The sequence below is a fragment of the Oncorhynchus nerka genome, linkage group LG28, assembly GCF_034236695.1.
Source record: "Oncorhynchus nerka isolate Pitt River linkage group LG28, Oner_Uvic_2.0, whole genome shotgun sequence".
NCBI classification, from domain to species: domain Eukaryota; kingdom Metazoa; phylum Chordata; class Actinopteri; order Salmoniformes; family Salmonidae; genus Oncorhynchus; species Oncorhynchus nerka.
The window spans coordinates 36571390-36585184 of record NC_088423.1 but is presented as its reverse complement, the minus strand read 5'-3'; the positions used below and the strand labels follow the sequence as shown (position 1 = coordinate 36585184).

The 13795-nt window shown below is 40.7% G+C and overlaps 1 protein-coding gene across 1 annotated transcript in view; it reads left to right on the top strand.

The window, feature by feature from the left end:
• LOC115113192 (glutamate receptor ionotropic, delta-1-like) overlaps positions 1–13795 on the top strand; it is a 467913-nt gene that overhangs the window by 402814 nt on the left and 51304 nt on the right. The window contains exon 9 of the mRNA XM_065012780.1: positions 13186–13287. Coding sequence (XP_064868852.1) covers positions 13186–13287 — 102 coding nt within the window. The remainder of the gene's footprint in view (positions 1–13185; positions 13288–13795) is intronic.

Below are 13795 nucleotides of genomic sequence, written 5' to 3'. Positions count from 1 at the left end.
ATTAATCTTCTCCTTTCCCCCTTCTGATGACCAGGTGGCGAATCGCATCTCTGCATGTCTGGCAGACATATCAGTGTGGATGACGGATCACCACCTCAAGCTGAACCTCGGCAAGACGGAGCTGCTCTTCCTCCCGGGAAGGACTGCCCGTTCCATGATCTCGCCATCACGGTTGACAACTCCATTGTGTCCTCCTCCCAGAGCGCTAAGAACCTTGGCGTGATCCTGGACAACACCCTGTCGTTCTCAACTAACATCAAGGCGGTGGCCCGTTCCTGTAGGTTCATGCTCTACAACATCCGCAGAGTACGACCCTGCCTCACACAGGAAGCGGCGCAGGTCCTAATCCAGGCACTCGTCATCTCCCGTCTGGATTACTGCAACTCGCTGTTGGCTGGGCTCCCTGCCTGTGCCATTAAACCCCTACAACTCATCCAGAACGCCGCAGCCCGTCTGGTGTTCAACCTTCCCAAGTTCTCTCACGTCACCCCGCTCCTCCGCTCTCTCCACTGGCTTCCAGTTGAAGCTCGCATCTGCTACAAGACCATGGTGCTTGCCTACGGAGCTGTGAGGGGAACGGCACCTCAGTACCTCCAGGCTCTGATCAGGCCCTACACCCAAACAAGGGCACTGCGTTCATCCACCTCTGGCCTGCTCGCCTCCCTACCACTTAGGAAGTACAGTTCCCGCTCAGCCCAGTCAAAACTGTTCGCTGTTCTGGCCCCCCAATGGTGGAACAAACTCCCTCACGACGCCAGGACAGCGGAGTCAATCACCACCTTCCGGAGACACCTGAAACCCCACCTCTTTAAGGAATACCTAGGATAGGATAAAGTAATCCCTCTCATCCCCCCTTAAAAGATTTAGATGCACTACTGTTCCACTGGATGTCATAAGGTGAATGCACCAATTTGTAAGTCGCTCTGGATAAGAGCGTCTGCTAAATGACTTAAATGTAAATGTAAATGTAAAGTTTCCCTTTAACATGTCACTTTTCTGGTCCTCTTGCCTCTACCTACCTCTCCTCCATTCTCCCTATTGTTTTTATCTGCCACTCTCCCCTCCATCATCATTTATCTGCATTAAGTCAATTTTCTCACTGGCCTGATGGCTCTCAGATGAAGCGACTATTGGGGTCTGAACCAAATGAAGACTGAAATACCATTTCCTGGTTGCTACACTTAGTTTTCTTTAGCTATCGCTCAGTGCTGCTGAGTGATGTATGTTGTTGTTGTTGTTTTCTAATTTGATCATATTGATGTGCCAAGTTGTATTCAGTCAGCAGATTTTGTTAGAGTTTCTACTTATATTTCTCATCGAAAGCCATACAATTTCACTGTTTTTCCTCCTGAATAAATATCGTACAAAGATTGAAATAGAAAGGAAGACAAAAAGATGAAGAGAGCGAGAAAAGTCCCTCGGGTAACATATGACCTCCATCATGGCCATAAGCCATGACTCTCATTGGCTCTTCTCTGAGTGATGTATTCTTTGCAGGAAAGTCAGGAGGTAATCTTTCGCTCTCATTCCTTCCCTCTCTCATTCTCAATCTCCATTTAACATAGTGATGGTGTAGTGGGGGCCTTTGGGAGGCTACAATGACAGACAGGCACCACGTCTACCTGTCTTTGCTTTTTTAGAGGAGATACGATTCCAGCGATGAGGGTTTGGAGCTTTTCAAAACAAAAGTTATGCTAAGGTTGTTTATCAAATCAATCAAATGTGTTTATAGAGCCCTTTTTACAACAGCAGTTGTCACAAAATGCTTATACAGAAACCGAGCCTAAAACCCCAGAGAGCAAGCAATACAGATGTAGAGGCACGGTGGCTAAGAAAAACTCCCTAGAAAGGGAGGAACCTAGGAAGAAACCTAGAGGTACCAGGCTCTGATGGGTGGCCAGTCCTCTTCTGGTTGTGCCAGGTGGAGTTTATAAGAGTGCATGGTCATTAAGGGTAAAATAATAATCACAGTGATTGTAGAGGCTGCAACAGTGACCTCGGGAGTGAATGTCAGTTGGCTTTTTATAGCCAAGCATTTAGAGGTCGAGACAGAATGGCTGCAGCAGAACAGCAGAAACTGGGTCAGCATGACCAGGTGGACTAGGGATGGGGGACAGCCAGGAGTCGTCAGGCCAGGAAGTCTCTGAGGCATGGTCCTAGGGCTCAGGTCCTCCAGAGAGAGAGAGAGAGAGAGAGAGAGAGAGAGAGAGAGAGAGAGAGAGAGAGAGAGAGAAATTATAATACAAGATATAACAGGCTGACCCTAGCCCCCCGGCACATAGACTATTGCAGCATCGATACAGGAGACTGAGACTGTGCACTGGGGCCAAGTCCAAGTCCAAATTTAGCCCCAGACAGGGACAACCAGGCAGGATATAATCCCACCCACTTTGGCTAAGCACAGTCCCCACACCCCTAAAGTGATCTCAAAAGACTTACTACCCTGAGACAAGGCCGAGTATAGCCCACAAAGATCTCCCCACTGCAGGAGCCTGAGGACAGGGAGGATGGAAGAGCGCGAGCAAGCCAGTGACTCAGCCCCCATAATAGGGTCAGAGGCAGAGAATCCCAGTGGAGAAAGGGGAGCCGGCCAGGCAGAGACAGCAAGGGTGGTTCGTCATGCCAGTGCCTTAACATTCGCCTTCACAACCCTAGCCTAGACGACACTCAATCAAAGGACCTACTGAAAAGATGAGTCTTCAGTAAAGACTTAAAGGTTGAGACCGAGTCTGTGTCTCACATCGATCAGCACACAATTCATACAAATTTAGCTCTGCCTCCAGCTGTTTCTTGTGAACGTAGCGTAGGTACGTCAGAACCAAATTGGCGAGATAGGTAGGAGCAAGCCTGTGTAATGCTTTGTAGGTTAGCAGTAAAACATTGAAATCACCCCTAGCCTTAACAGGAAGCCAGTGTAGGGAGGCTAGCACTGGGGTAATATGATCAACATTTGTTGGTTCTAGTCAAGATTCTAGCAGCAGTATTTAGCAATAGCTGGAGTTTACTTAGTGCCTTATCCGGGTAGCCAGAAAGTAGAGTGTAATCTCGAAGTGACAAAAACAGAGTTTAGTTTTTCTGCATCAAATTTGGACAAAACATTTCAGATTTTTGCAATGTTACAAAGATGAAAAGGGGCTGCTCTTGTTCATCGAAGGAAAGATCAGGGTCCAGAGTAACACCAAGGTCCTTAATTTATATTTGAGGTGACTGTACAACCATATGGATTCATTTTCAGATCTAAAAGCAGATCTCTTTCAACATAAGAATGCCCACTACAGGAAGTAGCTCTTTCAGTAGTTTAATGATCATTGAAGAAGAAGAAGTTGAAGAAGTTCATGAATTCATCGCTGCTGAAGTGAAGTGAACGCCAACCTCACTAGGGGAATGCTGCTTTTTATTTAGCTTTGCAACAGTATACATTTGGGGGGGGGGTTCTATTCTCCTCAATCAGGTTGGAAAAATAGGCTGTTCAGGCAGCAGGGAGGGCTTTTTGATATTGCACGATACCAACAATTCCTACTAGTCTTTCCAGGCTAGTTGGAAGACTTCCAATTTTCTGGAAGCTTTCTTCAGGGCTCGGGTATTTTCTTAATACCAGGGAGATAGTTGTTTGTGACATATTTTTTTGCTGTGAGACTGCATCTAGGGTATTATGCAAGGTTAAGTTTAGATCCTCGGTTGGGCTGTTAAGTTATTTTTGTACTCTGACATCCTTGAGTATGTGGAGGGGGTCTGGAAGGGCATCAAGGAATCTTTGGGTCTTCCAATGATTTGTAGCGCGGCTTTTGATAATCCTTGGTTGGAGTATAAGCAAATTATTTGTTTTCGATTGCAAACGTAATAAGATGGTGGTACGATAGTCCAGAATTATTCGAGAAACATTTTGATGCAGTAAATTTATTCCATGGGACAAAACTAGATCCAGGGTATGATTTTGGCAATGCGTAGGTCCCGAGACATGTTGGATAAAACTCACTGAGTCTGTGATGGCTCTGAAAGCCTTTTAGAGTGGGTCTGTGGAGTTCTTCATGTGAATATTGAAGTCATGAAAATATGTAATATCTTCTGCCATGACTAGAGGGTCAGATAGGAATTTAGGGAACTCAGTGAGGAATTCTGTATACGGACCAGGAGGCCTGTAAACAGTAGCTATAAAAATGGATTGGGTAGGCTGCATAGATTTCATGACTAACTCAGAAAATGAAATTTGCTGTCAAAAATGGTAGCAACACCTCCGCCTTTGTGGAATGCACGGGGGATATGGTAACTAGTGTAACCAGGAGTACAGGCCTCATTTAACTCAGTAAATTCATCAGGTTAAGCAATGTTTCAGACAGGTCAATCACATCACGTTTATGATTAGTTCATTGACTATGACTGATTTGTAAGTGAGGGATCTAACGTTATTAAGTAGTCCTATTTTGAGTTGTTAGGTATTATATATTTTCGGCAAAATTACGGGGATGGAGGAGGTCTTTATTCCAGGGGTGTGGGATAAGACTTCAGCCACCGTCCCATCCTTTCATTCCAGTTAAAGGACAGGTTCGCTTATTTTAAACAAAATCTATTTAAAAAAAAATGTAAATAGCTTGTTATAGAGGTCCAGGAACATTTTGGGGAATTTCACAAGGTTTTGAATAACTTAGCCAACCAGCAATAGACTTTCTCATGTTCGTTCTCCAGTTGAAGGGGCAGAGCTAAAACATGAACAAAGCCTCCAAAAACACCTAAATATGTCATTCTAGAAACGGCAATGCTCTCAATATAGTTATGCAGGTCTTTAGATGTTGTTGCAAATGAAATAGTGTGATTTTGAATTTCATCCGCAATGTTATATTCCATTCATTTGGACTCGAGCGCAACATTTCCGCATGCGAGCATGCGCGGGCTTTCTTGTTCTCATTGTGGTGATACGAGAAAGCATGCACATGCTTGAACATGGAAATGCACAAGGAAGTATATTGCTGTTGGGGTAAGTTTCTCTCTCTCAAATTTTTGGGGGAGATTTGGTTAAAAAAAGTTAACTTGTCCTTTAAGAGAGACAAAGGCAACCATGGTGCTAAGAAAATATGCCCGAAGACCTCCCTACACACACACATACACACACTGAATAGCAGACTGAGAGGTAGACTGAGCGGTGTGGTCGATAATGATTTTGGTGGTGTAATGGGGGATGTCGATATGTAAACATCAGGCTTCTGGAGCTAACGGTGGAAATGGAGACTCCAAATAGTTCAAACAAGGGAAACTTTGTTTTGGAGTGGTCTGTGAAAGTGAACAGTATATTACCTTGCTAACTTTGGAGGTGATGTTTGAGTTTATTACTTTGTTTTGAATGTAATTGTTCAAACATTTTAGTATTGTGGAGTTCTAATATGGATAGTTATAAACTAGATAAGTCTGCTACGATATCAGTGTCAATAGCTGTCATATTCTGTAGCTGTCACAGTAACATTTACTTTCAAAGAAGAAGAAAATTAGGAAACCGTTATTTATTGTTTTATTACCGTTATTTATTATTTTGTGTTTCTCTACTGTTCTTTAAATATGATCCTATAAATCAATGGCTCCCCTTATTATTTGTTCAATTTAGATCAAACAAAGTTATTCTGTGTTCATCTCTGTGCTGAGACACACACGCAAGTGCAATCTAAATGTACTGTAAAGTGTTACAAATAAATAGATTGATTGTAATTATTATTATTTTTAAATCCCATGACATCTTGTTACATTTTTACCTCCCTTATCTGTTATCTGCATGTTACAAAGGACATGTTTGTGTCTGAGGTCTTTCATTTGACCTCTGGATGCAGAGATGTGTGTAGTAGAAGTGTTCCTCTTTAGTAAAGTGCCTGGAGAGAGTTCTCTGTCCCCAGAGGACCTGCCCACTCATGGGGAAAATAGCCCCATGTGATGCAGGGAGAAAGCAGTGACATTTAACACTCACACACACACACACACACACACACGAGGACCATAGGAATACAGATATGTTAGACTAGATTGTTATTCATGACAATACGAATGGCATTCCTGATGAAAACGTGGTAGCTTGATACAACACCCCTTCCCACTCTCTCACACACCAAAAAATATGCCCAGTCTTATACAATTTCTTTAGAAGGGTGTTCATTGATATGTTTTTATGTTATAGAACAAACATTGTAGTGTAATAGAGTTGAATATACAATCTAATATTGATAGCAGCGTCCCAGCTACACACCAGATGAATTACCTATATAAGCACAGCAAGATGAATACTCTGTCTTTGGAAGTCAGAGAAGCATGCAGCCTTTCTTTGTACAGTGATCAAATATAAAGTATGAGTATGACAGTCCCCTGTTCTGAAGCGTAATCTGAAGGTCTGAGGCTGATCCATTAGATTGTAGCTTTGAAGGATAAAGAAACACACTCAAATAAAGTAACATCAAATCATCGCCTTCCCTTTGTTTGTCTTTTCTATTTGGACATAGCGTTTGTACAGTCACAGAGTGTGTTCTGTCCTGAATGTATTGACATTGATCTAACTATGTTTGTGGTTTATGTTTAGGCTTACATGGTCGGTAATGACAGATAAATGCTTCCTCATAGAATCCACATTACTGACATTGATCGTGATTTGTAAACTGCACAGTAGGCAGTGTATAAACAAATGTGTTTACCCAAAGTATACTTTGATTGTAACAGTCTCACCATGCTTTGCATAAGGACTGATGCATACAGTTGAAGTCGGAAGTTTAGCCAAATATATTTGAAATTTAATCCTAGTAAAAAGTCCCCGTTTTAGGTCAATTAGGATCACCACTTTATTGTAAGAATGTGAAATGTCAGAATACTAGTAGAGATCATGATTTATTTCAGCTTTTGTTAATTTCATCACTTTCCCCGTTGGGTCAGAAGTTTATATATACTCAATTAGTATTTGGTAGCATTGACTTTAAATTGTTTAACTTGGGTCAAACGTTTCGGATATTCTTCCACAAGCTTCCCACAATAAATTGGGTGAATTTGGGCCCTTTCGTCTTGACAGAGCTGGTGTAACTGAGTCAGGTTTTTAGGCCTCATTGCTCGCACACGCTTTTTTTTCAGTTCTGCCCACACATTTTCTATAGGATTGAGGTCAGGGCTTTGTGATGGCTACTCAAATACCTTGACTTTGTTGTCCTTAAGCCATTTTGTCACAACTTTGGGAGTATGCTTGGGGTCATTGTCAATTTAGAAGACCCATTTGCGACCAAGCTTTAACTTCCTGACAGATGTCTTGAGATGTTGCTTCAATATATCCACATCACTTCCTGAGCGGTATCACAGCTGCGTGGTCCCATGGGGTTTATACTTAGGTACTATTGTTTGTACAGATGAACGTGTTACCTCCAGGCGTTTGGAAATTGCTCCCAAGGATGAACCAGACTTGTGGAGGTCTACAATTGTTTTCTGAGGTCTTGGCTGATTTCTTTTGAATTTCCCATGATGTCAAGCAAAGAGGCACTGAATTTGAAGGTAGACCTTGAAATACATCCACAGGTACACCTCCAATTGACTCAAATGATGTCAATTAGCCTATCAGAAGCTTCTAAAGCCATTATATAATTTTCTGGAATTTTCCAAGCTGTTTAAAGGCACAGTCAACTTAGTGTATGTAAAATTCTGACCCACTGGAATTATGATACAGTGAATTATATATGAAATAATCTGGCTGTAAACAATTGTTGGATAAATTACTTGTGTTTTGCACAAAGTAGATGTCCTAAACGACTTGCCAAAACTATAGTTTGTTAACAAGAAATGTGTGGAGTGGTTAAAAAACAACTTTCAACGACTCCAACCTAATTGTATGTAAACTTCCAACTTCAACTGTACATGGCATGAAAAACCTGGCTTTTCAAACTACATAGATGTTGTTATTTTTATCTCGTCAAATCATGTTCAAACCCGAGAGAAAATGAAAGAGGGGATGAGCAAGGGAACACTCAATATTTCATAACACTATCAGTCTTCAATGTTCAGAGTTGGGCTTGTGATGAAATCTCCAAATCTTAAAATAACCCATGAAGTTTGGTTCAAGATTTTGATATCCCATTCCTCTTTCTCGTCCTCCTCTCCTGTGTTACCGATGTCCTTCATTGTAAATGGAAGGCGTCAGGTCTCCTGCACTGTAAGGTCCACTCTGTGTCACAGGGTCTTACAACATCCTTCATCCATAATTCTAGACAATAGATCATATTCAGTGTATGATTGTGTATCATATTAAAGCAGAGAACAACGACTCCATTAAAGCGCAGAACAAAGACTTCATGATCTTTACTGACTTTTCATAGAAATGGGTTAGTTTGAATAGTGGACTAAACGGCATATTGCTAAAAGGGATTCACTTTGTGAAATAAAGCTTTGCTATAATGAGCCAATTCATTCACTCAAATGTCCTAGTCTTATAGAAAGTGGGAAAAAGTTTGTGTTTGGAACAAACCAAACAAACCAAATATATATTTTTTTGTATTAACATGATTTGAAAGGGGTAATTAAAGTGGGTTATATTACTTTTGAAACTATCTTTCCATTCTAATTTTGTCCCACCGTTGTTGTAACAGCCTGTAGGCAGCAGGAAGGCTGTGCAGAGAGGACATGCTGCATGTGGATGACTGAGCTATGCTCTGTGTTTAGATACAGTCCTGGTGTCTGGCCTAAGGCCAGCTCTCTTGTCATGTCAGCTTGGTCCCCAGGCTAGTACCAAAGATGTGCCAGTTCTTTGTCCAGCTAGCAGCTGTGATTAAGAATTTAACAGGAAAGAAAAACTTTTACTTCCCCAGTAAGGTGAAAAGGTAGCTAAAACAGAGTGATGGTTTTGATGGTGTAGCTGTATGACATGATTGGTTTCAGTGAGGTGGTTATACTAATAGAATGTGTATTATGCTTTTATTTCCTGTCATCCTGTCAAACCAGAGAGATTCCAGGACAAACTGGCATTAATGGCTTTGTATTGGTTGCATCATGCATCATATTGCACTAGGTGAAGCACAGTGAAGGCACATGAGGACGTGAATCTGTTTGTGTAAAAGATTAGAAAAAAAGTGCACGCTGTAGATCTAGCTATTATATTTCTCTCAGATAACTGTATTCATGTTTTGTTGTATTTGTAACCCTTGCAGTGCATTGTCATTGTCACCACCTCCATTGTCATCATCATAATAATCACCATCAATGTCATCACCACCATCATCTCTAGCGAACAGCATCCATTGCCATATGTTGCCGAGTCCATACTACCTCAGTATAGTTGCAAGTTGTGTGACCGATGCAGTATTTAGAAAGAGGACCCTGTTACCATGCTAGGGGCTGCACTTGTTGCCTTGGTGACCAGCTCATATATTTGCATGCAGGGTTGTGGAGTAACGGATTACATGTAATCTGTTACATATAAGGGATTACAAATATGGTAACTGTAATCCGTTATGTTACCAGCAAAAATATTGTAATCAGATGACAGATACTTCTGAAAAACTAGATGATTAATTTGAGGGTTACTTTTAAATTGAGAAAGGATGTTTACGAAAAGAAATCTCTGTTTTCTCAATAACTTTCAAATAAGCATTGAAAAAAGGCACACATTTAAGTTTGTTCCACCTGAGCGAGTCAGACCACAAGTCAGAGACAACTATGATGGATCACCGGAAAAGAGCAGGAATATGCTTTTGTAGGCTAGAGTCCAAGCTATGTCTTTCAATGGTGCGACTGCTGTCGGCATCCAAAGATTATCTAACTTGAATAAACGCTTGGAGGTAAGGATGACAGCAGTGATGTAGGATGTCACTTATTATTTATATCTACTTGGCGCATTGATGTGAATCACACTGCTGCTCTCTCATTGAGCGATTTGCGCCTTATAGATTGTGGTTGTTGTGGATGGCCGTTCACAAATGTAAATGTGTATTTGATCCCAATATTGGTTGAATTCAAGAAGTTTAAGCTGCCTATCAATCATTGTTTTTGAAACCAGTGGACAGCCAGTGAAAAATGTGCTCTTGCAACAGCTGCATAGTGCGGATCCCAGCCTATGGAATCTACTGCGGTTTTTATTGCTCAATCTAAATCATGCTGATAAAAAAACTCCATAGGCCTAATAGACACATGCTCAAACTCGCCCACTTTTGACTTATCAAAAGATTTATAAATTATATATATACACAGTGGGGCAAAAAAGTATTTAGTCAGGCATCAATTGTGCAAGTTCTCCCACTTAAAAAGATGAGAGAGGCCTGTAATTGTCATCATAGGTACACTTCAACTATGACAGACAAAATGAGAAAAGCATCCAGAAAATCATATTGTAGGATTTTTTATGAATTTATTTGCAAATTATGGTGGAAAATAAGTATTTGGTCAATAACAAAAGTTTATCTCAATACTTTGATATATACCCTTTGTTGGCAATGACAGAGGTCAAACGTTTTCTGTAAGTCTTCACAAGGTTTTCACACACACTTGAAACATACATGTGTCCGATATCATTTCAAAGCTATTCTCGTTGTTAATCCCACCAAAGAGGTCCGATTTCAAATAGGCTTTTCAGCGAAAGCACTACAAACAATTATGTTAGGTCTCCACCAAACCACAATAAGAACAGCCATTTTCCAGCAAAAAATAGCATTCACAAAAAGCATAAATAAAGGTAAAATGAATCACTAACCTTGAATTATCAGATGACACTCATATGACTTCATGTTACACAATACATGCATGTTCTGTTTGAGTTTACATTGGCGCGTTAGATTCACTAGTTCCAAAAACATCAAGTGATTTTGCATAGCCACATCGTTTCAACAGAAATACTCATCATAAATGTAGATGATAACACAAGTTATACACATGGAATTATAGATATACCTCTCCTTAATGCAAACGCTGTGTCAGATTTCAAAAAAAGGTTTACGGAAAAAGCAACCAATGCAATAATCTGAGACGGCGCTCAGAACAGTAGCCAAATTAGCCTCCATGTTGGAGTCAACATAAACCAGAAAATACATGATAAATGTTTCCTTACCTTTGATGAACTTCATCAGAATGCAGTCCTAAAAATCCCAGGTCCACAATAAATGCTTGTTTTGTTTCGGAAATGTCCGTTATAAGCTGGTCTGCAACCTTTGTCCTCTTGTAATTGATAGAAAACCTGAGTGTGTGGTTTAATTCGGAAGGGCAGAAAAGGGCCTGTCCCAGGATGCCCGACCATAACTGTGCTCATGGGCGGTTGTCTGATTCAGTTAAACTCAAAAGGGAAATGGAGTTTCCTTCATTAAACAGTCCAAAATCACATTACACAAGTTTACAAACAGTATCATCCTCACTCATTCATCTTATACAACAATTAGATGGACACCTCATATCTGAGGCTATTATATAAAAACCGTTATGGTAATGTGGCCGCACCGTCTCCCATGAGCTTCCCCAAGTTGTAACAAACGGACCAGTTCGTAGCTGGATTCTCCACCGATCTTTTATACCTTCTCCGGAACATAAATGTTGTTCGGACCTCAAGTTCTGTGAGGCGGAAGAAATTCCTTTGTTCTCTATGAAACTTCACTCTATCTCTATACTGTGTGGCCATGATGCAGGATCTTCCCTAGGAATTTATGACCTCTCTGACCACAAGAGCCTGGTTGTAGGAGGCAGAGAGAGGGGGATGGTGCTCGCTGTACCCAAAGAGGGCAACGTCATGACACCGCTCAGGAAGGAGACACGTTCTGTCTCCTAGAGATGAACGTACTTTGGTGCGAAAAATGCAAATCAATCCCAGAACAACAGCAAAGGACCTTGTGAAAATGCAGGAGGAAACAGGTACAGACATATCTATATCCACAATGAAACGAATCCTATATCGGCATAACCTGAAATGCCGCTCAGCAAGGAAGAAGCCACTGCTCCAAAACCGCCATAAAAAAGCCAGACTATGGTTGTGGGGGTGCTTTGCTGGAGGAGGCACTGGTGCACTTCACAAAATAGATGGCTTCATGAGGCAGGAAAATTATGTGGATATATTGAAGCAACATCTCAAGAAATCAGTCAGGAATTTAAAGCTTGGTCGCAAATGGGTCTTCTAAATGGACAATGACCCCTTCCAAAGTTGTGGCAAAATGGCTTAAGGACAACAAAGTCAAGGTATTGGAGTGGCAATCACAAAGCCCTGACTTCAATCCTACAGAAAATGAGTGCAAATCAAAAGTTGCGGCAAAATGGCTTAAGGACAACAAAGTCAAGGTATTGGAGTGGCAATCACAAAGCCCTGACTTCAATCCTACAGCAAATGAGTGGGAAATCTGAAAAAAGTGTGAGCGAGCAAGGAGGCCCACAAACCTGACTCAGTTACACCAGCTCTGTCAGGAGGAATGGCCCAATTCACATGTTCACATTTTCTCGTGTAGTAGTATGTTAATCACCCTGCTCTCTCTCTTCACACAAGATTTACCTGCCCCATTCTTATTCACATACCCGAAATATTTAACCAAAGTTAAACAATGTAAAGGCAATGCTACCAAATACTAATGAAGTGTATGTAAACTTCTGACCCACTGGGAATGTGATGAAATAAATCAAAGCTGAAATCAATCAATCACTCTCTCTACTATTATTCTGACATTTCACATTCTTAAAACAAAGTGGTGATCCTAACTAACCTTAGACAGGGAATTTTTACTAGGATTAAATGTCAGGAATTGTGAAACTGAGTTTAAATGTACTTGGCTAAGGTGTATGTAAACGTCCGACTTCAACTGTATATACAGTGGGGAGAACAAGTATTTGAAACACTGACGATTTTGCAGGTTTTCCTACTTACAAAGCATGTAGAGGTCTGTCATTTTTATCATAGGTACACTTCAACTGTGAGAGACGGAATCTAAAACAAAAATCCAGAAACTCACATTGTATGATTTTTAAGTAATTAATTTGCATTTGCAACCCGGAAGTTACATTACTGATTACAATTTGACAGGTAACTAGTAACTGTAATGGATTACATTTAGAAAGTAACCTACCCAACCCTGTTTGCAATGCCAGTTCCCTGCATTTCTTAAAAGTGATTGAGTCTTGTATGCCAACTATGGTGATTAGATTAGTCATCACACACCCCATTGAGTTTTAATAGATTGTTTAATTATATTGCAGACACTCTCACTTTCCCATCCTCTCTCTCAGTTGGCGACTTGGGACTCAACTCGGGGGCTGAACGGTAGTCTAAAGGAGAGTCGGATAGAGAACGGCATGCAAGGAGTGACGGTCAAGGTGGTAACATTACTAGTAAGTGCTTACTCACTACCAACACTATACCAACTTACCACTTGATGCTGCTATACTCTGTCTGGTCACCTTGTCACTTCCTGTGTAGGATTAGAACATAATGTGAGGTCTGGCTCTTCTTCTTCATCTGGCTCTGTGGATCTACTCCACCCTTACAGAAAAAAAACACATATTCCAAAAACAAATATTTTAATGTGATCACATAATCTTATGTCAAGTTAAAGTGATAACATGTAAATTCACCACCTGGTCTCAGAGCATTTTATATTATTCTTTATGTAAATACGTGAGACTCCAGTTAGTATATGTTACTTTTAATATGGTATGTTTTAATTTGTGGATGTACATCACCCATTTCGTATGATATGTTACGAATTACACTTTGTATTACACTACTGGTCAAAAGTTTTAGAAGGCCTACTCTTTCAATGGTTTTTCTTTATTATTACTATTTTCTACATTGTAGAATAATAGTGAAGACATCAAAAATATAAAATAACCCATATGG